At 44.5% G+C, this 27,035-nt stretch overlaps 1 protein-coding gene across 1 annotated transcript in view; it reads right to left on the bottom strand.

Moving 5' to 3' along the window:
* Positions 1-867: 867 nt before the first annotated feature.
* The window catches only part of LOC139057708 (cell adhesion molecule Dscam1-like), a 98,746-nt gene continuing 72,578 nt past the window's right edge, over positions 868-27,035 (bottom strand). The window contains exons 2-4 of the mRNA XM_070536451.1: positions 22,435-22,607; positions 21,486-21,642; positions 868-1,037 (exon numbers count right to left, since the gene is read on the bottom strand). Of these exons, the coding sequence (XP_070392552.1) occupies positions 868-1,037; positions 21,486-21,642; positions 22,435-22,607 (500 nt within the window). The remainder of the gene's footprint in view (positions 1,038-21,485; positions 21,643-22,434; positions 22,608-27,035) is intronic.

Genomic DNA, 27,035 nt, shown 5'->3' on the forward strand with positions numbered 1-27,035 from the left:
TGCGTATGCGAGTACAGCATACCACCAGTGTGCAATTGGTTACTCGAACCACCCGCTTGGTGGTTCGAGTAACCAGACGGGCAAACCAGACCAAACGGGCAACGAGCCGACCAAACGGGCAAGAGAAATGATAGGTAATTCGGCAATGCATCACAGTGAAGAACGTACTAGGAACCTATCAACGGATTCAAAAAAGTGAGAATCAAACTGGGAGAAAGTGCAGGCGAAATGGTGGGAATGAAAACAGCTGAAGCATGACTGAAAACTGAAAGAACGAGAAAGAGGATACAGCGTGCGCTGTCTAGTTCAGTGCCAATGGTGCAGTGAGCTCCAAGAACTTCGCGCTGGCACTAAAGCATGAAAATCTGCGTAGATTCAGTATTTAGAATGTACTTGCGAAGTGCTTCATCCCTAGAAGTGCAGTGAGGTAAACTCTACAACGCGAATTACCGCAGTAGAGTGATTGAGGTTGGGAGCTCTCTTACAAATCACTGAAATCAGAAAACAACGCACTTGTGCCTAAAAGGCTATATGCCACAAGTGTACTGCGCAACCCCGAATTCCCTAATGTTTTATTATCGCGGTAAGTGGCGCGTCACAAAAAGGAATCAAACAGGAAGAGAACTTTTGGCTAGTTTAATCGACATAGAGAATAGTACAGCAGTGCGAAAGACATTGACAAAAGGAAGAGGCAACGTACACGCAACAAAATGTCAGTCAACGTCTGCTTGTCTCATAGGTCTTCCATTCGAAACGCATTTTACACCTCTATACCTTTCGCGCTGCGTAAGCCATTTCCACTCTCACCTATCCTAAGGATATGTCATCTTCATGATAATTTGTTTACACCGCAAATTTGAAGACCGTTCACTCACCAGAATCTTCAAGCATGCCGATAGTGACACCATCGTCGAGTACCCACGACGTCACTGTGACGTAGTCCCTGACGGCCGGAGGCAGATGACAACGGAGGACAGCCGAGTTTCCGCGAACAACGTAGGTGTCGTAGACGCTGGCCATGAACTTCTCCAGCACCACTGTTTAGATGAAACGGGAATAGGGAATGGGCGAAGGAAAAGAACACGAAACATTTTAAAGCATATCGCGCCTAGCCCTTTGCGCATCCTGCGGACAGACTAAAGTCTGATCGCAAAGCATTGCGGTACGCTTGATACTTGTTAGTGGGGAAAATGATTTGCCCAAGGTAAATGATTTGCGAAAATGGCTCTATCTTTGTAATACTGCGCGAATTGAAATTCAATAGAGCGAAGTGTTCTCCATGGACAATGCACAATGACTTGCATATTTTGCAAGAACGGACCTCAACTGGTTTGGCGGCTAGTGAAATGTAATTGACTTAGCTTGTCAAATCATCTTCAAGTCAGCGTCGCTTATACGTACACTGCAGGTGACCTTTTGCCGTTGCCGTCACCGTGATGTTCTGAATGAGTACGAGTGCGAGGAGAACGTGCGGCCCGCGTGCCGTTTGCTGGTGTGCGAGTGAAAGCGTGCGAAAGGGCGTCAAGAAGTATCGTGGCGTTATGTACATCATCTGTCCTTGCCCTACGTGCGTCTCAAGTTGAAAAAGGCTAGATTGAGGGCGTGCTAGAGGCGCAGAGCACACGTCTGCTACTCTAGCTACGGCATGGCTGCGTATGGTTGTCCGCGCGGCTGACTGCATACGCGGCACGCGCGCCGTATGCTGGACATCTGTGGCAGTTGCCAGGACTAAGTGGCTCGTGGCTTCATGGGCTAGGTCTTCCCATGCACCTAATGTTGACACTCATGTAATATGAAGTTTGGAGACGTGACACAGTTGACTTCAGAGGAAGCTTTAGCTCGGGCCCATCTTGAATGATGCCTATTCAAATACATGTAAAACGCCGAAACACTTTTTTTGAGATAACCACTCGGCCGATTTTAATGAAGCTTGATGCATTTGAAGAGAAAGTGAAATTCTAGTGATTCTTAAAAATATTTTTCGAAGATTGGTAAGTTTGGAAAAAAAAAGGAAGCACGAAGCTAGCACACTTATAGCGCTACACCAAAAACAGATACAGTTCTGTCAACTTCATGCGTTAGGGTACCCAAAGCCAACAAATTTATTATATTAATTTATAGCTTATATAAATTTGTTGGGAGGTTTATGAGGGCTTTGCAAAAGTCCTCACATATTGGAGGTTTCTCTGAAAGTCGTGCATAACATATCGATTTTTTCCGATTTAGATTCAATTTACTGCATTGTCATATATTTTCCATCATTATCGAGTTACGGCGTTGTAAAACTGATAGTTTTGTTTCCTGAAAATTGACGATTTTCAACAATGTTTATTGAAAACTTAGCGGCCTAAGTCGAAAATTCACTACCAGCAGTGCATTAGATGTTGACGTCTTCTTTTAAATGCAGTAAACCTCATCAAATTTACTGCAGTGGTTGCGGAGCAAACAATTTCTCATTTCTTAAGTATTTATATAGAAGGCCCCGAGTTAAAGCACCCTCTTAAGGCACGAAGCGTTTATTTTCGGACAAACACGCACGATCCCCACTTCCGGCACTCCTTATCACGTCAGTGTTGTGTCAATGAGATCTCGTGGTCATTGAGTGAGATCTGTTCACGTTTTTCTGTACGCGTGCGGCAACATGCTGCCTTAGTTAGTAAGCGAACGTTTACTGCAGTTTATGCGACATATGAAACTATAAGGTGGTCATCGAGTAATTGTCTAACACTTTTGTAACGCTATCAGTGCGTCGCCTTTCGAGTTAAACTGACTTTTTTTAATGCTAGGCATTGCTTGAAATATACTAGCCACGATCCACCTGCACAGACGCAGGTGGACAGTGGTATCCAGGTTTCGACAACGCTGTAGTGCAGTGTAATTCAGTGAGATTGAGACACGTCACGCTCGTCTGCCGAGGGGATCAAAAGTATTGGTTTTTGTGCCAATCCAGCTTTTCTGCTGTGCGCCCATAAATTAACAGCAAATGGTGGCAAAATCACCTCACTCACTTGCTGGACAGCCGCACTGGCGGCATAATTTGAGTCGCGATGATGCTGTTGGCGCCTCGCCACGCACAGAGTGTCGAAAACCATTATAGAAGCGGCCATGTGCCCTTTCTTCAGGGATTCAGAGATTGCGCGGTAACGTTCTACATGGCACACACTAGGCGCGACTGGAGAAACAACGCATCACTGCGGAAGGGAGCGCTATTTGTCACGACAAGTTCGAGCAGTGCTGGGCATAACAGAATCGCTAATGCCACACTTGTGAGGAATGAACGAAACGAATCGTCGAGATTGGGCGAGACTCTTGCCGAAATGGCCGGTGTTGTAGTCGCAGATGTACGCAACGGCCGCCTCTCCATCACTGAGCTGTGCCGAGGGGCAGTCCACACTCCGGCCTACCACCATTTCCATCCCGCAATTGATTTTTTTTCCGTCATCTGCGTCGTTTGTGGCCGCATTACGGCGTAGCGAGGAGTGCTACTTTCTCTGCATCCCGTATCGTTGCGTGAATGGCGCGATTCGTAAGCGCAGCGCAGACGATTTCGGCTGTCATGCGAGCGTAGGAAAAGTCGCTGGTTCTCTTTGGCGTATAATCGAATGTGCGGAAGCGCAGTGAAAGGCCGTAAAAGGACGACGGAAAGCTTCGTGTTCCCATCTACCATATTTCACTGCTCCAGCAAAAGGAGGCCGACCGGAAACAGGAAATGCGCGTCACCGTTTTCTATATACTCCGGACATGTGATTCCGCTGGTGTAGATATGTAACTTATTTCCATTCATTCAGAGTATTGCGCATACAACGCTACGAAAGAGAAATGCTGTTACATCCTGCTTTTTTTTTTTTTTAGTGAAAGGAATTGCAAGCCGGATTTATATGGTGCCCAATTTACTTTTTCTTTTTAATTTTGTTTGTAAGCGAAATCTCCTCTCGTATTTTAGCAGGAGAAGAAAAGGGATAACAACCAAACGACCAGCGAAAGATTACTGCATGCTAAAGTTCCAATGACTAATACAGAAACTCACCACGTGATAGCATGCACGTTACCGTCATTTCGACACAAAAATAGCACCATTCACCATTCAGGCTTCCATCAATAAACCAATAGACTACCATCAGCAGAATGCTATGTAGGACGCAGTGAAACATGTATGTATTTGTGTGGCATTCCTCAATTCTTCCCGTATCGTTTATACGTGCCTATATCTGATACGTAATGAATGTAAATAAATCATGGTTCTTCGATTTCAAACGTTTCTTGAACCAGAGACTGCTATAGTGCTCCGAGTGAAGCGCCAAAACATTGCTAGCATAGATTAGAATGCCGTGAAGTCGCGTTTTATCCTTTGTGCCTTGAAAGATACTAAAATTCACAGCACGCATATATAAGTTTTCGTTCAAATGTTTCTTGTACTGACGTTAAATCATCCCCTCAGAAACACCGCATAAACGATGCGAGAACAGCGCGCCCGTGAAACGACGCCTCCAGAAAAGAATATGCTTCCACGGGGTGACTAATCTCTCCATCAAGATATCTGAATAGGAACACAAAGTGACGCGAACCAAACTATTCTGTGCTGCGTGGATCCTCGCAAACTTACGCGGTGGTAGGTGAGCGCGTTTGCCTGCATTGATGGTGAGGCATTCTTTCGTGCCACACCAGACAGGAGAACACGTGGGGACCACACGCAATTCAATTTCGCCGTAGGCTCCTGGCACAGCGACCGTCTCCGCCGCAAGCCACCACTCACTTCCTCGTTTAGCCGCGAGTACACAACACACAACTCTGCGAACAGTAGACCGGAAACGCGAGTGTTCGCGCTGCATAAACGGACGGTGGAATGCGCGAACAGCCTCCGCCATTAAAGCGGCATTGGTGTGTCTCGGCATTCCCGCAGAAGTGGACGCCGAAAAAACAAGGAAACGATGCACTTCCATTTGGCGCATCATTCCTCTGGTTGGTAGACGGCGATGCGGTACCGCATGCAAATCGCCTAACTGCGCTGCGTCCGCGTTTGCGGAAGCGTTCAAGAGATGGCTGCTAGCCGTTGACGTCGATCTGCGGCACAGCAGGTTATGACGGGTGCGTAAACTATATGCACCGGCGGAAGTGTGACGAACGTCATTGAAAACGTTTTTCGCATGCAGATGCAAACTGCCGCCATTGAAATCTCGCCAAAGAGAAGGATGTCAAAATTGAAAAGTTATTCTCGGTTTTCTTTACCAAGGAGAACCGGTGCCGTATCGTTGAATCATTGACAGCCGACTCACAGACACGCTTCACGATGGCTATGCTTAATGTATACCCACGATGGCGTAAAACAGGGCCTGCTACTACGCGTGGGCGACAAGACTGTTGTTCTACCTCGCAAACGATCAGTTAGAATTCTGCCATTCTTGTTGCGAAAATGTTGCGAGTAAATGTTTTACTTCCTACTGGGGGCATAATTTATGGTTTGCACACCTATGCCGCAAGTTTCTAGCGGACGTGTTATTCCCCTTATTTCCATCCTTGGCAATCAGTCCTTCGGGTATTTTCACCAGAATTCGCATAACTTACACACTTAAAGTGAATATCACCGATGGTTAGCCTTTGAAGTGAAATAAGAGTCAATGTGCATGCTCTAATATGGCCATAATCGGGATATAAGACGTGCTTGCTGAGAAGTATAGTGCGCTATTTGTTGCTCATTTCATTGTATACATTTCAGTGAAAAAAGAGAAGGTATTCGCTGTACCAGTTACTGTAGTTTCAACGACAGCCGCAATTCGCCGCGCTGCTCTTTTTCTTCGTTTTCCAGATCCACGCATGCATGCTCTTACAACAACAGTTGTGGATTACTACATGACGGCCGTTAGTTTGGCAGCAATAACGCGCGTTTTCATTAAGAAAAAAATTATCCTGCGCAGAGCGTCGCAGTCAGGTCAAGTCAGGCTTTAGTCAACTTACTGCGTTAGCGGGTATGTGGTACTCTTTATTATTTTTATGATCTTTCCTTCTTATCTATTTTTCTCCCCTTTCCCCTACCCCGAGTGTAGGGCACCCAACTGGACACGTCCTTTATGAGCCTTCCTACTTTTCTCTCTTCGTTTTCTGTCTCTCTGTCTCTCTGTTTCGTAATTGCAAAACGAAGTGATTGACACGTGATAATAGCCTTTTCGTTGAAGCGAAATGCACAGACTACATGCTCACCGAGAGCTTTCAGGGCTCTGCAACATTCGCATTAACAGCGAAGGACGGTGTACAGTTTGTTGTCTTAAACAGGCAAAGGCTTTGGTTTTCTGTCACACGGCAACTTTCGTACCAATACTTAATTATGACGTGACGGACGTTGTTTCAAGCAGAAGGATTTCACAGTGAAGCTGCTAGAACCATGCTACACTCTAAAATCAGTTTGCACCCTTTGGGGTGTATATTTGTCCCACAACAGTAATTGTCATCTGCCTTGCTTGCGTTTCCTTTCTTGAAAACTCGGCGCTCGCTACTTCTCTGTCGAGAATGCTGCGTCACGCTGATAACGCTCATGCCGCTCGTGACTGGGAAGTACCGGGCTCGCAGCGTTAAAGAAAGGAAACGCGGGCAAGACAGATGACGGTTGTCGTTGTGGGACAAATATACACCCCAAAGGGGGCAACTGGTTTTAGAGTGTAGGTTTGTCTTGAAGTTCGCAGAGTTACTAGGTGGTTCTTTTTCAATGTATTCCACAGCAGCGCGAAGAGCGGTGCGTTCGGAACCTGTGCGTTCGGAACTTTTCGAGACCGAACTGCACTCTATTTGTGCTCTGTTTTGCCGTACACCTGGACGCGCACAGAGCAGGTAATGACCCCACCGCTCTACGGCCTGCGTTTAAACGTTTTTCTCTCTGGTGTGTCAGGCGTCATCATCATTGCCGGAGTGGTCACCAAATGTGAGCAACCTCGCGAGGTTCCCACCTCATGAGGTCGACCTCAACCTCACAAAGTTAGGAGAGGTTGACGTGGAATTGGCTACTGGTAGGAATTCTGTGAGTGAGGTCAGGAGCGTTGAGTTCAACATTATGCTAGAGTTTAAGGTTCAGTGAGGTCGGATGCTGTGTGAGGTCAAATTCTGAAATCAATCTATTCCTCAGTTACTTACGTCTGCTCCTCCCGAATGAATTATACCGTGTTACTGGTTCAACTTTTTTTAGAGTAAATTTTTGCATGTTTAGTAGCATGCGTTGATGTAGGTATTAGGACCTAGGAATTAGAATGGCATCCTCTCAGGTGTTATGCTAACCGTGTCTGCTGCCATTCCGCCCGCGTGCTCGCTATGTTAAGGCTGCCTGACGCTGTTGTTAAATACGTCCCCTACTTAAGTTTTCAAAACCGCGTGAGTTTTCAGGTTTGTGCTAGCCGCCAGATCCAGTGGCCGGAATCGTCACGGGGCAGGCCGTCACAAGTGCAAATTACTTTTCGGGTTCAGTGTTAGACACTTTGTATGTGGAATTCATACCAGAAGGGCGGACAAGAAATAGTGACAATGTCAAGGAACAAAGTTGCAAAGAAGACAAACTTACGCATTCATGTGTGACAGCGTCCCATGCCCAGAAAGTGAAACTTGATTAATTACAATAAGCATGTAGCCATAAAAGCCACACGTCCCGAACGACTCCGCTCAGCTTCAGTACGTTAGTTGGTTTGGCTTCAGGCTCAGAAGTAAGAAATATAATGAACACCCGACTTCCGATGCAGAGTTCTTCTTTCCCTCTGTTTTCGGTAAGGCACGGAGTTCATGGGCGAGATTAATTCATCGAGAAAAACAGATATTATCGTGTAACTAAAACAAGCTATAATATCGGTCGATACTTTGTGTATTGCCTTAAATACATACAGTTTTTTTCTTACAGAAGAAGCTGTATTCAGTGCGCCACCCTGTACTAGGGAAGGCGGTAAGTAAAGGAAGCATACGCAGAGAGAGAGAGAGAATACAAAATGTGTAAAACTAAAATTTAAAAATATTCAAAAAACTTTTAGGAAAAGGTTAAAAAGGAGGCGAAGGCACTACTGAAATTGTCCTGGTCAAAGGACCTTGCTGAATGACTGACGCACCGTCGTTCTTTTATCTATTTGCGTGTTTTATTGTTGTAAGTGTGGCACAATAACTTTAAAAGCAATACAATGAAAATGAAAAGAGAACTTAGAGATTGATAAAATCAGTAAATGAAGCCCGCTATACTGCCAAACACAGGCAAGGGGACGCACACGAGACCAATAAGAGCTTATACTCCTTGCGGTTGCCTTAACGTGTTTTCCTGCGTATATTTCGTTTATGAATTCAACATTTATTTTCCAACAACGACGACCTGATCTTTTACGATTGGCTTCATGTTTGGTTAATGTGCATTTAACAAGAAATGCCTCCATCACGCCAAGCAATATTAACATTGAACCCTTGCATTGAAAAGTGATCGTGAGACTATTCGCACAAAGATACGGCTACGAATGCTTGACGACATGTTTCGCAGCTTGAACCGTCAAATGAACAAACTTATTTTTGAAGTATTAATTTGCCATTTCATGACTGAGCCGCGTGTATCAGAGACATTAGGTTGTCCTTACGTATTTATTTCAAAGTACCTTAGAGGATCCAAGGGGAGCATTGAGTAAGGAGGGCGTCGTTGAACAAATGACAACAGAAATCCTATACATGAGAGCTAAAAATGAGAGAGCTGAAAATGTTTACGATGACAACGTGCTTGCAAAGCAGTGTTTCAAATAAAAACAGTAAAACAGTATACAAAGAGTTGTCGGGAAAGGAATGAAAAGTACTGTTCACGGTAGCATAAAAAGCGGCGCTTTACTTGCGCAAAATAACGCACAAAGCGCGAGCGCATAAAACAAACAACAGAATTGAAACAACAAATTGAAAAAAAAAGGGAAAACTAAGAATGAACAGGGGAAGAGACAATGGAACCCGGCGTACAGAACGGCGCGCATATGGCATGAGATATGTACATATGAACATATTTGTTATGATGAAAGCTGTGGGTTCAGTAGTTGTCTGAATTTATATTTGCTCATTTGCGCGACAGTGCTGTTAGGAAGCGAATTCCTTAACCGAATTGCTCGTGGTAGAGCCGAGAAGGTATATACGTTAATGTTCCCGAAAATGCGAATGAGGGCTAAATTATTACAAAGTCCTCGTGATGTGCAAGACGCGCGGTCCAGTGGCAAGTTTGTTGACTTCATTCGGTGAACATATCTATGAAGCAAAGACAGGAGTGCTATGTCACGCTGGCTACTTAGCTGTTATGTCATGCCATGTTATGTCCAGGTAAGACAGTCGACATTGAATACCCTACCCCGAACTAAAAAGATGATGCGGAGGTGGAGGACCCCACCTAGACCACAGTAAAAAGTTTGAGGCAAGCCTGAGGTGAGGTGTGCGGTGGCTACTGAACGTTGAAGTGAGGTCTCGCGGGTGCACGTCAATCTCATTGGAAGAGGTTGAGGTTGAGTGACGTCGTCAAATCTTTCTTGAGGTTTGCCCACATTTGCGGGCCACATACAACGTTTGCGTGCATTCCATTAACAGTCAAGTCGTTGCGTCAAAAAGGAAGGAAAGAACACACGCACACAGAAATTGCGTGATATAACTAGCCAAGCTTCATGTACGCGACTTATGTGACTGGACTTTATGTTGCTGTGGTTTGGAGTTGACTTTTAGTTTTAACGTATTTAAGTTAATTCTTTTTTTATATGTCTACGTGCAAAACAGTAGCCAGCGCCAATAAAAGGCGACATCTCCTAAGCACTATAATAATAAAGCTATAAAGGCCGCAGCTTAACTTATTGTCCCAGTACACATTAGTACATTGTGACACTGCGAAATTTCCTTGAATGTGCGCCGACCAGAAAGCAAAAAGAGCAAAGCAGAATAAACAGGCGTGTATACAATATTGCTTCTACGACCCGTGAGGACTAAGAAACATTGTGTCGATTTTTGTTCACCAAGTTTCCACTCGATATCTGAGGCATACGCTGTTTCAGAGTTGCTCTCGATTAATTTTATTGTGCTTCTGCTTTGAATATAACTTTGGTTAGCGAATGTATTATGTTGAACGCAAGAGGATTGACAATATGACCAAATATTTTACTTCCGTTTTGGGTAAATATTCGGTTAAGATTCATGAATTCACATCTGGGAATACCATACATATAAGACGTTACATTTCCGAGAGAGTCCCTACTGCATCAAATACAAAAATGATAATACGCTGTTAGAGCCTTTATACTGGCAGTGCAGCTGGCATCATCACAAGCATCATCCTTCATCGCAAGTGTCAGCTACTCTTATGCTAGTACTTGCATTAGGCTCGATTCGAAAAACGTACATGTGCACCAAAACACAAAAACACGTCGCCACCATCCCCTTAATTACTTCCTGTCATGCTTCAAGAACCCACAGGCATGGATTTCGGACCGACTGCAAAATTTAAACGTAGCACACCAAAATATCTCTTCGAACAGCATATCAAACTTTATGGCTTAACTCCCCTTGACAAGAAAGCAAAGTCTTTTCTTGTCAGAGGTGGCTTGTTAGAAAAAAAAGGAAAACGCAGAATGGGACACCCGCATCACTGGGAAGCCTCAACTTCAGAGCCTCTGGTGAGCGTAGAAAAGGCAGATGCTGTTCTGCACAGCCTTGCCTTGAGCCCATATTAGCACACTGTTCACTATTTTTACGTGCTTTTCGTAGATATTTCTTCATTCGATTTCATCGCTTCATCTAGTATAGAAAGTGATCGAAGTGATCGCACGTGACTCAAACAGAGGGAAGCTTCCTTCGTGTCGGCGTAGGGATCTTGAAAGAACACAACCACAAAAATTGCAGAGTGTAACAAATCGAAATATAGAGTACTGTGTAAGCTTGGACCGGTAGTCATCGGGAAACAAAGCTCACCTCCAGCAACTCACCTCAAGCCTTCTGCAGTGAGCTCACGTGACCCTTCTCGTATAGCGGCGTGCTACTGTCACGTGGACGGCAACTTTAACTCCCACTTAGTCCGTATATTCTTTTACGACAAATCAAGCAGAAATGAAGCGTGATATTTTCACACCAGTGGTAAAACGTTTCACATAGAGGCATAAGAATTCAGCGAATTACCATATTACTTGATATACTTGCTATAGCGCGAATCTGACCTAAAAACACACACTAGGATAAAACATTCTGGGGCCAGCTCAATCTGGTAAGGAGAGCGCAGGAGAGGTCAGTAGGCTGCGACGCGTGGATTCCTGGAATTAGACGTCCCGGCGGAAAACGCCCCGGTACAATTTTGTACAACAATAAAGTTTCTATCTATCTCTCATGATATTGAAGTACAGTCCAACCGAATTGGCGCATAAGCCTGGCATGGCATAATCATGGCTGATGAGCGCACCATCATGCATCATGAGTGAACGCTCATGATGCGTAGGAAAAAAGATATGGCGTAAGAGAGACGAAGATATACACAAGAGAACATGAGCGTTCGATAAATATAGTTGTATTGTGCACTTGTTTGCACATTGTCGCATCTGCATCTACACTCCAAAACTTTGGAGCATCATGGTTCTTGGTAGAAGAAAAGATTCCATTGATGGAGTGCGTCTAAAAGCCTTTTATATCACCTGTAAATTTAACGCTCGTTTGAGCGATACGTCAGTTTCTTTGTTGGGTAGCGAGGAGAGGTTCTTTCGCCGCAGATTACAGTGACGCCATCATCTTGTAAATACGCATTTCAGCACTATTATTATTTTCCACGGAATTTGAGCAGCCCCATTCGCATGTGGGGTAACATGCTTCAGTTTACGACTTTGACTGGAATAAAATTGGTTTACCATGCACGCCAGCTCCTGTCTGTACTTTTTCGGCTTCGTATTTATTTCGCAGTATCTTTTTCCCAAGCATATGTCCCGGAATTCACAAAAAGAAAACTATCCTGGCAGAAAGTATCAATCACGTGGCATGCACAGGGATGTGCACTATTGAATATCATTGGGTTGGCGTGATGTATAACAGATCAAATATTAATAATAAGAGAATTGAGTTCACAACATTATTCGCAATCCTTCCTAATCCTGTCAACGTTGACAGATTGTTTTCGCGTGCCCCGCGTCGAGTGCCTGATTTTAGTAAAAGAACAGCAGCTAGGCAATTTCAGGCGGCCTCCCGCAATCTGTCACTCCCGCTTAGGCATCGGTGGCAGGCTCTGCAAACACGCAGTGTAAGACCCGTGTTTGGCAACGCCTCAGTAGAAAACGTGACACATTTTTTTTTCAAGAGGCGAACCATGCTTGCCCCAATCACCAGCGCTGTAACAAGCTAAATTTACCAAGGCCAACAGATACAGACATTTCAGGGAAGACGACTTGAAAGTAATGTTGTCGTTACGGGCCTCATTCCCTGTCAAACGTGGATGCTATTCTGCCACTCACTCAATATGAGCAGACTAAATTTCTTCGACGTGGAAATGTGATTAAGCTTCCATTGTTTTTGTTTGTATTTTCAATCTAGTTAGCTTCATTGGTGCTTTTTGCTTTTTTTATACTTGTCGATTGACGTGTCATTAAAACTTCGCTGATTCAATTTGTTTCGTACCAGTTTTCTGTTGGTCAAAAGCGCCTTGAGCTGCACAGTTTTACAATGTTCAGTATCATAGACCGCATAAGAAGTGTTTGCAGTAATCGTTCGCTTTTAGCCTTTAAACACGCTTATGGAACCACAAAAATTCGTCATCACTGCAAGAATAAAAGTGCAAAACACACTTGAACAAGTTTTATCGTTATCATAGTTCCATCGCGATGTTTGCGCCTCCCGTCGCGTTATTGTAAGTACGAAATAGAGAGAGAGAGAGAGAGAGAGAGAGAGAAGGGAAGACGGAGAGGCAGGGAGGTTAACCAGACTGAGTCCAGTTTGCTACCCTACACGTGGGGAGGGGAATGGGGAGTGAAAGAGGGAGAGAGAGAACTTAGGTGTAGGATGTCTATAGTCGGGCACTCAAGTCTGTTGCCCTCAGGTAGCACTCTACAATACTTTGCGGAAAGCTCTTAGGAGCACCCTCTACTTTTTGCCTATGACGTCGGGGCAGGCTTCGGCTCCTTCAGAAGAAACCTTGGGCCATGGTCAGCAAGAACCGTCCTAATTTTTATGAGCTTGCAATTCTTGAATGAAGCTCGCTTTCGAACGAATAATTTACATTTCAGTGAGACATGTTAGTGCAATGAGAAACTTGTGTAGAAACCATCGGAATGCATCATGTAACCGCACAAAAACAAGGGACAAAGAAGGAACACACAGGACAGGCGCGGATTTAACAGGGATAAGCGGGCTAGTTGGTGGTCGTTATTGGAATGCATCATGTAACCGCACAAAAACAAGGGACAAAGAAGCCTGTCCTGTGTGTTCCTTCTTTGTACCTTGTTTTTGTGTGGTTACATGATGCATTCCAATAACGACCACCAACTAGCCCGCTTATCCCTGTAGAAACCATCGGCAATTATTTTCAATGTAATCGAAAAGCGCCAAAGAACGAGTGAACGAGCAAACGAGCGCGAAGGAAAGAGCGTTCTCCTTCCAAAGTCCGACCACCCACCACCGACGGGTCACGAAAAAGGCCGAAAGAGCTAAAAAAGAATGGCCACTTTAAAGGGACAGGACGCGTAGGAAAGGACAGGGTGGGCGTTATAGCGTTATACCTCAACTTGTGTGTTTGAATGTTGAATTCTAACATGCACACGGCATCGGCACAGGGGTACGCACTCACCAGACAAACGTCCAACACTGCAATGATTGAATAATTAGAAATAACTGCAAAAAGGATCATTAGGTGCTTACGTAATAGAACCCGTGCCTCTTTTCAGTATGCAAAATATCGTCAACGAGTCATAAGCTATTCCCCGGCACCTTTGTTGACAGTTGTTTACGTGCAAGCGCTTTAATTCGCGCACCCGCTCGAATGCGGGGTCCACAGGCGGCAACTGAAACCCCGACGTGGAGCTGAGCCACAGAGTGAGCGCCAGGGCCATTGAGCCACCAAACTGTCACCTATATCGCTCGTTGTACGAGTGAAATAAGGTTACTTTATGCGGAGGGTGCACCTCTCTCGTTCACTGTCACACAACTCTCGTGACAGCCGTTAGACATGGCGAAGCGAGCGGGAACAGGGCCCTGGTGCGGCTTCTGACGTAAAGCTCATTGATCCGTTTGCTCGTTGCCATCCGCCCGGCTCGCTGTATGCGCGCACGCATCGCTGAAAGCACCGGCCCTTTCATCCCGTGACAGCTAGCGATTATATGCCCTGTTGCATCTGCAGAGCGATTTTCCGTGTGCTGTTCTTTGATGATAGGGATTAACGCGGCAGCCACGGCACACTGCGATTGGGCAGGTGTTTCAACTTGCGCTTTTATTCACGAAGCGTATTTCGGCAGTGAGCGTAGCCCTTGTACAGGTCTAACTTTCGTGTTCTAAGTGGTGATTTTGTTCTTTTCCCTTTCAGTTCCACGAGCTCACTGTTCATGTTTTAGCTTTATACGTGCAGTGACCAAATTTGGCATTACAGAGGAAGCCAGAACATGGGAAACAAGTATCTGTTTGGAAGAAATACTGCGGCTTAGAAGTAATCAATGAAAGTATATGAACCATTTTGGCGAAGTACCGTCTTACAATAGAAGGATCGACGTTTGGGCGAGTTGGAATTTGTGGAACATCTTGAAGAGGCGGTGCAAGACGTGTTCCTCCCTTCTGTCTTCGTCGTCTTGCGACGAGATGTTCAACCGTCCGACAAGGTAACGTCGTGCAAAAATTTTCAATATCCTTACGTATATTATCTCTACTATTCGATGTACAGCTGACGCGCTATGTTACTCGAGAAGTTATAGTGATACAAGACTGCGTATCAGACGATTTGCAATTATTATAATCTTTTTCAAATAGGCAGCTTTCACTGTGCCAGTACAGTAATTTGCAATATTGGAACTACCTTTAAGTCAAAAGGCCAATTTTTCTTCATAAATGTGCTTCCCGTACCTTGACAGCTTGCGCAAGGCCTGCTATACTTTTTATTTTTGGTTTCAATCAACAGCGTTCCGGAAACCCAATTGTTTTTCATTTTAGTGTGAAGGTGGCATGGTGGTCGGTGGCTATTTTCCGTATATAGCTAAGCAAAAGCATCTTCATCTGAATAACGAGTTATACAGCTCACAAAACATTACAATAGAATAAATGCAGTGCGACTGGGTATGTGTTTCCTCTGGCATGTTCACGGATAAACCAAATTCCACGCTAAGATACGAAAGCCTGATATCTAGATCATTGCGCCTGTTTAATCACCGCTACGCCTATAGCGGTCACACGTCTTCATGCAACACCGCAGGGAACAGGATATGCCAACTAGGCTTATAGATCCGCGCCCATTAAATAAGAAATAATAAAGGTCCCGGTAATACAATTTCAAGAAACTAACGACTTTTTAAAAAAGAAAAAGAAAAAAAAAGCTCGGGAACAACTAAACCAACGACGCAAATAAAATAAGCATATAGGCCCAATGCGAGCGACGTGTGCTTTATTTGACGTCTGAATTTTACCAGGAAAAGTTTATTGCTGAAAGAGAAATTGCGGAAATTAAAATGTAAAAACATTTCAGAAATACAGCGAACTACGCGGTAAAGATGTGCCAGCGGGAGCCGTACAAGAAAAAAAAAACAGAAACGTAAGCAAACGTTCCCGAAAGACGAAGCTTCGCAACTGATTCAACGCCGAACAATATCAAACTGGAAACAAAAGAAGGACGAAATCTATTTCGCCAAGTTTCCCACGTGGATACGAAGACAAATGATCGCGAGGCAGATCCAACTAAATCCTGCGCCGTCAATGCGCACGCCACAAATCTTCTCGGGCCTCTGTTTCCAATGACGCTAATCGTGGCGCATCCCGACAACTCGCAGAGCTGGCGAGCGTGAGACCTCCGCCAGCTGTTCGCGGCTTCTCGCGGAGAAATGTTGGAGCGTCATTGTACATAAGCTGCAGCTGCGATAACGAACAGAACTCCAAATGATGCTCGAGCCGATGAGATAAGAAAACGCGCGCTCTCCTAAATTACGAACGCTTTCGTGCTCTGCCCACGCGGCTGGCATTGCTACTGAGCAGGGCGAATTTCACACAAAAAGGTACGAAATAAAATTCCAAAGTACCGTCTTCCTCTTGCCATGTAGTGCACCGAGAAATCAATTTGAAACTGATAGCTTCCAGCTTAACTAAGCTGAGTAAAGTTTTCCCACGCGGCATATTTTTCGTCAGGTGATATGAAAGATACGTGAATTAAATTCGGGCTTTGTTTCCTCCACCTGCCATTTGTTCGAACTCATCGAGCGTGATCTCACGTTCATATATATCCCTGTAGAGAGTGCAATGAAGAATTCACAAAAACGGCTTGCCGACGATTTGCTAGCACTGTCGTTATGCCGGCTCTAGACACTTCAGACCCCCTCGATACTGAGGGAACTTCAGCACCTGGATGCAGAAATGAGTGGGATTTCGGTGCGTAGCTGCATCCTTTTCAGCCATTAATTTTCCGATCAACATAATGTCCTCTTCGTTGGCCCTTCCGGCAAAAGAAGCACGCACTAAGGTCTGAAGGGTGAGCCGCTCGTTAACCATTATTTACCGCCGTAAGCGTGGAGCACGGACAGCAGCCATTACTCGGAATTGCTTCCCCGCTGACAACTGGCAGGCCGGGACTGATGTCGACATCGCAGTCGCAGCCGTTCAGGGAACATAGCGAGGCCATGGAGCCACTGAAGAACGGCAGCGTTAGTGTACTTCAAGACTACCTGATTTTGTTCTCTCGTACGTGCTGCAATTTTTTTATGGCGTAAACATTACAGTGAAACCCAGAGGAGCAATTATGTTGTTTGAGGTGATTTTGTTAGTAGAAGTGATAACAGCCGGTGGCGAAACAACGAAAACATAATTAACATCCCAAATTATCATCAACGTTCCCCAACCATCAGCAATTAACATAATTAACATAGCCACATATTACTACTCGATACTCGCACTCTGAAGCAACAAGTATAATGGCAAGGCTATTTTTTTTTCATCGAAGGCAACGCTGGCCAACGCTCCGTCTCAACCATGTACTTACAGTAGGCTTCTGACTTCATTCTTATTTCTTTTTGTTCACGTTCGCTGTTATTCATCTTTCCTCTCTGAACGCCGATTACACTCCGGTCACACTCACTCACGTTCTACCCTGAACTGGCTTAGCGAGAATCCCCAAGTGAGTGAATTTCATCAGACTTATCGCGACTAATGCCTACAACAAAAATAAGACAGCAGCGGCTGGTATAACCGGCGAACCTATGGGCGCTTGTCGCGCAGTGAGTGAATTGCGCTACCATCATCAGTACATGTCATCGCGCATCAGCATTTCCGAAAATGCTGGCGCCGGTCTTGATGTACGTCCCTGAATGGTCACTTGATACCCACAGCTGAGTCGCATGGTTTGCTCGTCGTCGATCGTATTTCTTGTCGCTCCGCAATCTTCGTCTTTATTGCTCCAGCGTCGTATAGGCGTCGTCGTCTAGGGATGCTGTTGCATTCATTGAGAGTGCTCCCGCTGCAAAGCGAATGCGTAGTCAGCGCAATAACCACAAGCTCTCCTCCGGCACGCATCCTTTCCGATGCGGTCGTACGGGTTCCTATTTTTAGCAGAATTGGCGATGTGCATTTTGCTACGTTCACGTTCTGGTGGGGTGATTTTGAGACAAATTTTGTCGCAACTTTTTTTTTTCTGCTATAATGACTGCCATATCATTAGGCTGCGCCAAATGTGCTGCTTCAGCTACAGCAGGGGTGAAATCTACAGCTGCGAAATAACATTGCGCATAGCCCAGACCAAATGTCTGGAGCATTTTACGTCAAGCTAAAAGGGAACGGGCGATATTTCACTCTTTTCCATTTTACACGTGAATTTCTACAAAGTGTGTTATTTTTCCTCAATCTGTGTTTTTTTTAATTTTTGCACATTTAGACCCCCAATGTTCTCTATAACAGGACATATATATAACTTTTCATCCGCTGCAAGTATTCGTCTTCTACTTTTGTACCATTTTGTGTGATGCTCACACGAGTTCGGGGTGAAAGGCATTGGTTGGAAGCAGTGGACTACTCTTCCTTTTTTATGCAATGTGCTGTTACTGTATTGTGGCAACACAATATGTCCAATGTAATCCTCTTTAGTCTCACAAGACAAGTACATGTTTCGGAAAGTTGTTGCAGTTCTTTGTCTATTCTTACCGCTCTCTGTCAGTGAGAGAGAGAGAGAGTAAATGATATATGAAGGACGCAGAGTTAAGCCAGGACGGAGCCCCGCTGTCTAACCTGCGCCGAGGGAAAGTAAAATAGGACGGAAAATTTAGGGGAGAAAGTCAAGAGTTGGTGTGCACTGGAGTCATCGACATAACGGAATTTATGGCGCTGCCTTGCAGAAGATCGGTCGGTCTGAGTGGCCTCCAGAATCGCAGTGGTTCTCTTGCGGTGCCGAGCAGCTCTGATATGCGAGACCATGGTCCAAATATATCATTCAGTGGGAAATGCCTTCGGTACAGGTGGTTTAAAGCGGTGCGAAGGGCAAGGCTTTCAACTTCAAAGGAAGATCAATATAATAATAATATAATATTTGGGGTTTTACGTGCCAAAACCACTTTCTGATTATGAGGCACGCCGTAGTGGAGGACTCCGGAAATTTTGACCACCTGGGGTTCTTTAACGTGCACCTAAATCTAAGCACACGGGTGTTTTCGCATTTCGCCCCCATCGAAATGCGGCCGCCGTGGCCGGGATTCGATCCCGCGACCTCGTGCTCAGCAGCCCAACACCATAGCCACTGAGCAACCACGGCGGGTAAAGGAAGATCAGTAGCGTAGAAGGTGCTTTGCGTGTGCGTGTGGGTGCGTGCTTGTGTGATTGTGTGTGAGTGTGAGTGTGTGTGTGTGTTATTTTTTTTGGAATCATAGATGATGCAATGGGCGCTTTTGTTCATACTCATCAAGGATTTCCAAAAACAAGAAAGGGGCTGACAGATGGAATGGCACACTGTGATATAAAGTTTGTAAACAGGGATGAAGTGCCTCAGACAGCCAGCCTCAGACAGGCCAGCCTGTCTGAGGCACTTCATTCCTGTTTACAAACTTTATATCATCAAGGATTTGTAAGAGTTGGTGAATGGAGTACTTACAAGGGAGCGACAGAGTATGCTTTTTTGATTTCGAGAGAGACCAGGTAACAGGCGCAGTTGCTAAGAAGGGCCGAGTGATCGCAAACGATGGTGTGCGAAACAATGTGAGTGCCACTTCTGCAGCGTCAGTCATAGCGCGTGCTAAACCGCGTACGTCCTGCGCTGCGTCAGGTTTTGATAAAAGTGTAGCAATAAAAGGTGCACCTACATCAGTTGCTTTCTGGGCAAGGTCTTACTGGCATGCCACGCAAGTGTTGTCTGGAGTTGCGCCGTCACGTGAAAAACACATGAATAAAACTGCCTACCAACAATGAATATTTATTTCACGAAGAAAACATGCTATCATACTCTCTCAAAATGTGCATGAAGATTTGAGGCCTGTGCTGGTCACTCTTTTCGCGCACGCATTCCTCGAGCAAAATCTAACACGAAAACCAAAAGAACGAGAAAATACTGGCGATCAGAATGTTGGGGTCTAAAATTTCAGAGAAAGGCGTAGAAAATGGAAAAATCATTATTGTCTGTTTTCTTCAGGATTTGCTCGCAAAGAAAAATTGCTGCCTGTAGAGACGTCAAGACGTTGTCAACATAGGGTTTTGCTATATAAGTTTCTCGCGGTCTGCATCACATAAGTCATATAAGTGTAGTTTTTACGTTTAAGTATAAGTTTTCTTTGTTTGGATGTGTGAATGCACGAACATTAATTGGCTGGAGATGGGAAAATAGATATTCTTGTGCAATCGGACACGAATAAATAAATTTGAGGCTAAATAATACATTGCTAAACGATATTATTTTTACATCCGGACGTTACCATGCCCGAGTTTAAGGAATATCAAAATATTAGCACATAATATCAGGAAAAACACTAGTATATCAACGAATGTGCGTTTCTGCAATGATAGCGCAAAAAATCCATCATGTGACTGTGAAAGTACTGTTTATATGTTTGGCTTTCGGTCGCTCCTCAAGTAGAAGTGAGGGAAAAAACAAAGAAGTCAGTGGCGATTTAGCAGGAATACTAATAACAAATGCGAGAGAAATGCGTGGGCATTGCGGCGCTTCTCCTTCAGGTACTGAATTTATGAGGTAAACCACGACGTTTGCCACATTGCAAAGTGTTGCTCGACACTTTGCGGCAAGCCATGCAGCGGCAGATATATATATATATATATATATATATGCCACGTGACCAGATTCGCAAACTTCACACACAGACTTTCTTTTCTATTTTGACGACACTCCTGATGCCGCCACCTCTTCGAATACGCACAGAAGATCAGACGCAGTGTAGCAATCTAAACGTCGCGACGCTTTGAGCTGGCAAGGTAGCAGTAGTACGAGATAGTTTCGTCAGTTTCGTCACCTGTAGCAGCTGTCTGCGTCAGGAGGACGAAGATTGTGCTCATCGGCAGAAAGGCGTTGATGCGGCCTGTGTGTACAAAGAAGCACGACACACGTCTTGGTACATTCAAGGCTTCATACGTTTATGCCACAGTGGCAAATTTATTCTAGTGGAGTGGCGAAGAACGGGTACAAACCCAATGGCCCATGTCCAGTTGCACATGTGCAATTCCGAAGTTCTATATTCGCACATATAAACAGTGGCCCAAGTTGTCTACTCGGCAAGCTCATAACTAGCGTCCCAAGTTATCTGTACTGAGTGTCCCACGTCATTTGTTTCAAAATTAAGAAATACGCGAGTGGCACATAACTGGCAAGAACCAAGGTAATGTTCTTTGACGTTGCTTGGAGCAAGTCAGGCTGTTTCTTTTAAATATTTAGCCTGATCATATAATTAGTTGTTATTATTAATTCAAGTTCTTTAAATTTTATAGTCAGAGGAAAAGTGTAAATGAGAAAATTGCGGACCATCCTGAAAAAGTTCCGATCCAGCTCTCTGTTGCTCAATACTTGCTACGCAAAAGCTTCTTCGAAGCCTGTTAGGAAACCCGAGAAAGCCCGCGCTCCTGGTGAAGCACATGGTATATGTACAAAGATATACAGGGTGAGAAAACGACGACTAATGCCAAACCCCTGGTAAGAGGTAGAGAACCATTTGCTTTAAGGACACATTCTTAAGCATGCAAATTGAAGAAGGAAAAAAAACATAGATCCTGTTTGCATTCGTAAACTTTAGTTCAGTTTACCAGATAAGAAAACGATTTATGAGCTTCAACTATGAAGCCTGTATTGTCGTCTCGCTTGCCGATACTCTGATCTTGCTGTCATGTGCACTTACCTCCTCGGACGTGTGCGAGGCGACTCTTGACGAGACCAAATGCGTTCGAAGCCACGCATCGGTAGGTGGTCGAGTGCACTTCCGGTCTGAAGTGGGAGGCGCCAAACGCAGGAAGCACGAGAGAGCCGTCCGACCGAATCTCTCGTAGCCCAGGAACCTGGATGTAAAGGCACCACCATTGTCAGACTCTGGATTACATTTCTTGAACCTTACACGTCTTGCTTAAAGCTCCGTAATTTTCGCGCAGTCACTACGCCCCCGTCTCCTCTCGCAGCAATGCTGCTGCAAAAGACGTGCCTTAGATGAAACACAGAGCCTAACCTAAGTGTTAGGGTTCATTTTTTTCCTGCCGATTTTGATAGTTTAACGCAAATTATGGACGCCATACACGTGCAACAAGTTAAGTGGTGTTGCACTTGCGCTTTTACATGTATTCGAAGTTGAGAAGTTACTCGGGAAATCAATGGCGCTGGGTTCGCCCGCCATTACAAGAAGACATTGCAGCTGCGGGGGAATCGTATAGGCTGATGCGCAGACATGAAAGATCAAGCAGAACTTTGTATTGGGCAAGTTTCTTTTCAGTATCGGCTCTAAGCCAGCGTTCGTCTTATGTACTAAAGTATAGTTGTCTGGTGGGCACGATATGATTTTTAAGGGTCTCGGAAAGACAAAATTCAGTTGAAATGAGATATGGCTCTCTGTACTCACATAAAGGCAAGGTTGCTGCAATGAAATTTCAGTTATAAGTAAGTCTCGTGTACTTCGTGCTGTTTGTCCCTATAATTTATGCGCTGCATTCTGTCACCATGATAGAGATTGTGACGAAGCTGCGATAGCGCAATTGCTATAACCAGTAGATTCAGATGGAGCAGATGTACGTCATGCCAGAGAACATTGTGATCCTGAGCCAGATGAAGCTTTGGGAAGTGCTCTCACGCTTTTCCCTTACCGATTTTGCCAAGCTCCCGTCCTCTTTCTCCCATCGAATGCTGGGATGCGGTTGTCCCTGAGCCGAGCAGGGAAGCACGGCGCCGGTCTCGCTCGAGAACTCGACCGTTGTCGGTGGCTCCAGGACAATGGTTGGACCACGGCCGCCACTCGTGTGCGGAATTGATGACGATGCTGCGAGAACAAGGACGGGTGAGGGAGAAACAGAATTAATTTTGAATAAGAGCTCCTCCGCAGCCTGTACAAAGATGTGCTTATGCACATTTTAAGGCTTCCAGCGAAAATATCAAGCGTATTTTGCTGTTTTCGTTAGGATTGCCATGACAGACTTTACACGTGTCGAGAGAATAAACAGTTATTGATGTCGTATTTTCAGTACAGGCTGAATCTCTGCTGACAATACAGAACGCTCCATGTAAGCTGCACTGGCTGGGCATAAAAGAAACTATCTTCCCTCATGTCACCAATAGTAGCTTTCGCAATATTAGGAAGCCCCTCTTGGAAAAGGAAACAGCATTACAGCTGGAACGCCCCCTTACTTGTACAACGGCGACCACGGCTCAATAGCTCTACCATTCTACGCTGAGGAGGACTCGTGAGTTACATACCGATCCACGCAAGGAGAATCTTGACGGGTATGGAGTGCGAATATTGCTCGAATATTGCATATCACATATGCGTTAAAGGAACAGCATGTAGTGAAAACTAATTATAACCCCTCCGCTAGGGTGTTTGCTATAGCCGAGAGGTTACTTTTGCACGTTACAATCAGCCAATATACAGAGTGTCCCAAAAATCATGCACGAAGATTTAAATATACGCAAATGCCACGTAGCTGGACCGAATCAAGATAATGTTGTTTGCCGTCATTTGGAGATATTCAGATTATTTTTTTGCATTGCGCCTGATTACATAATCAGCCTTGATTATATAATAAGCTTCTCAAGTATTATAATTAGATGAGAAGTGTCAATCAGGAAATTGTAGAGCAACATGAAAAAATTCCCGATACAGCTTTCTGTTGCTCAATACGTGCTACATAATAAAAGCTTTTTCCGCACGTTCAAGAAACCCGCGAATACACGAAAAATTGCCGCACGACTGGCCGCTCTAGGCACATTGCGGGTTTTCACGGCCTTTTTTCACGCTCGGAAAGACACTTTTTTGTAGCATGCATTGAGCAACAAAGAGCTGTACCGGGAGTTTTCCATGTTTTTTTTTTTATTGATATGATATAAGGAGATGTTGGCGCGCAATTTAAGGCGCCGGCTACTCCTTATCTCTTGGGTGGTTCCGTCATACATCATTCAGGGTTCACGGTTACATATCAAATAATCATTTCACACAAGCACCAGGACTTATAAAGCAACGTTTCCACAGGAAGACTATGGCAAATGTCTCCACACCTATGTAGTCGAAAGTCTCAAAAGTAGAAACGATACTGTCGCCTAATAACACATTTTCCAGTCAGCGGGTCAGCGGGTACATACAGTATACATGGCAAATGTCTCCACACTTATGTAGTCGAAAGTCTCAAAAGTACAAACGATACTGTTGCCTAATAGCACATTGTCTAGTCAGCGGGTGGTATATACATCGTGTAAACAATCATTCACAGTCACAACAAAGCAGTCAACATAACATAATTCCCAAACAGATGGATATATAGAGTCACATTGAAATGAACAAAACAATGAAAGCACTAATAGCGTCCAGCGATGCCGCTGTCTTCAAAGAAAGTCTTTAGTGCTTTTAAAGCGCTCTTCTGCAAGGCCGTTGTTGGCCAAGGGCCCAAAAGTTTCCTTAAACTGAAAGGTCTGCGGTCTAATTTACTTAGCGCTGATTTAAGTCGGCATCTTGGTGTGTCGTGATGTGGGCAATCTAGAAGGAGGTGATATATATCTTCATCTACAAATCCGCAATCACATTCGGGGGTTTCCGCTCGGCCAATTCTGTGTAAGAAATGCTTTGTGTAGGCAGTGCCTAGCCTTAATCGATGAATAAGCGTTTCCATAGTTCTATCTAATGACAATGAAAATTTGAATTCAATAAATGGATCAATATGATATAAGTGAATTCTGGTCAAACCAAGTGTTTCTAGACATGTTGAAAGACGTTGTCCTTATAATGCAGCGTAATTCATTCTTTGATATTGGGAGCGGAGCCGTATCATCTTTCAGGTGCGCTTGTCGTGCTGCTTCATCAGCTGCTGTGTTGCCAGGAATGTTGCAATGCCCTGGTATCCACTGGAATGCTATTGCATGTTTTGCTTCGCTTGCCTTTGTGAGGTATTTAAGTGTTTCATATATTATACTGTCGCTGAATGTTTTCCCCTTTGTGCTGCAGAGTGATGTTAGTGCCGCCTGTGTTTTCCATGTTCCTCTACAATTTTCTGATTGGCACTTTTCATCGTATTATAATACTTGCGAAGTTGATTATATGGTTAGGACTAATTATGAAATTAGGTGGTATGCACAAAAAAAATAATCTGAGTATCTGCAAGCGACCGAAAACAACATTACCAAGGGTCTATTCAGCAGTGTGGCATCTGCATATGTTTACATGTTGTTCGTGGTATTTCGGATAACAGCTGATTCTTACCAGTACTCACCTACGGGCAGAAACCTGGAGGCTTACGAAAAGGGTTCTAATTAAATTGAGGACGACGCAACGAGCTATGGAAAGAAGAATGATGGGTGTAGCCTTAAGGGATAAGAAAAGAGCAGATGTTGTGAGGGAGCAAACGCGATTTAATGAAATCTTAGTTGCAATCAAGAAAAGAAATGGCCATGGGCAGGACCTGTAATGAGGAGGGAAGATAACCGATGGTCATTAATGGTTATGGATTGGATTCCAAGACAAGGGAAGCGTAACAGGGGGCGGCAAAAAGTCAGGTGGGCGGATGATATTAAGAAGGTTTGCAGGGATAACATGGCCACAATTAACACATGACGGGGGTAGGTGGAGAAATATGGGAAAGGCTTTTGCCCTGCAGTGGGCGTAGCCAGGCTGATGATGATGATGCTGAGGATGTAAAATCAACGTTGGGATGTCAACAGGAAATTCGGTGTAAGAAATACTAATAAGGGAGCCTTGAAAACGTAAACGTTGCAACAAAGGGCGACATAGTGTCGTATGCTACAGAAACAAAGTAGGAGGTAGGTTAGGAACGACTGTTTTAAACGGATGCTGGATTAATCAAGATACTTAGCAATAAAAATAACCAGCAAGAAATCTTGTTCAATAATAACCATTAGAAATTGAGCCTTCTAAGTTCTTTCTTGTATTGAAATGTACGAAATGCACTACCACTCAATAGTTTAGTGAGGGATTCGTGATCGCTGCACTTAGCGAAAAATGAATGTGAGAGCTATTCTGTCCTATTGACTCAAATAAAGCATGTACTTTAAGTGCATCTACTGAGTTTGGTTTGTGAACATGCCTCCCTGCTTAGGTGGTTGCCTCGAGGAGTCCAATTTTCCATAACGCAGGCGTGAGCGTAGTTCATATGAAATAAAGTGAAATGATCAGTCATTTACCTCCCCATATGTATTAAAGGCCCCCACGCTTTCAACAGTAGAACTGTAGAGGAACACAAAGCCTCCCGGCAAATCCCGAACATTGAAGTTAGAAAAAAAATATAGTAAGTATGAGCCAGTTACTGTGAACGTCTTTAACAGTGCGGAGAATAGCAAATGAAAGGGAGGCTAGAATTTCACCATCTTTCTGATCTGATCATTATCAGCCTTAGGAATGGGCGTTCTATGTTCAACGCAATTAACCTGCTCCCATTTCCTTGCATGAACTCAGCGGTGTAAACGGAAGCGACAGTCTCTAAACATTCTTTTCGTAGAGATCTATCCGTAATTAAAACTGCTGCGCAAAGCAACGAAGGAACGGGACTTAAGCGACAAAACAACACGCGACACCCGAGCGCAAGTTTTCTCGCTTAAGTCTTGTCTCTTCGTCGCTTTGCGTAATAGTTTTAATTATGTCTAACTCAGTAGGCCACTTCGAAATTTTCCTTTGGTTCTATTTACTTCCCATGGCAGGCCACGACGACATTCCCCGCGATAGCGCAAAGCATACAAGCTCGTTTGCGCCAATATCTAAGGGCAAGAAGAACGAAACCTGAAGATAACTATTAAAAATGCGATTTACTTAATTTTTTTATTTCACTTTCTGCTTGTAAACATTCAGCAGCCCCCGTCATTGTGCAATGAAAGGTGTCTACAATGTGTTCGAGCGCGTGGACACAGAAGGACATTCTCGCATAGAAATGACTTGACTGTTCGCGCCATATCGGTCAGAAGAGACAACAGACAAAAGGGGGCGGTCAAAGATAAGACGAAGATAAGTTCCTGCCTTCCAGAAAGTGAGGACGAAAGCAAACACCTGAATGAACGTCGGGTCTTGTCGACTGCCGAGAATTGCGCTTCATTGGCTGCCAAGAAGGCAACAATGAACCGGTGTGTCGCGAACTTGAGATCAGGGAAGTGGGCCCGTTTAATGACGCTGAACAAAGAGCTGCCCCAAGGCAGGCCTTTTCATCTGACTCAGCGGAGCCCATTGAGAGGCCAAACGAAGTCCGTATATAGGGAA

Source organism: Dermacentor albipictus, chromosome 3, assembly GCF_038994185.2.
Source record: "Dermacentor albipictus isolate Rhodes 1998 colony chromosome 3, USDA_Dalb.pri_finalv2, whole genome shotgun sequence".
NCBI lineage: Eukaryota > Metazoa > Arthropoda > Arachnida > Ixodida > Ixodidae > Dermacentor > Dermacentor albipictus.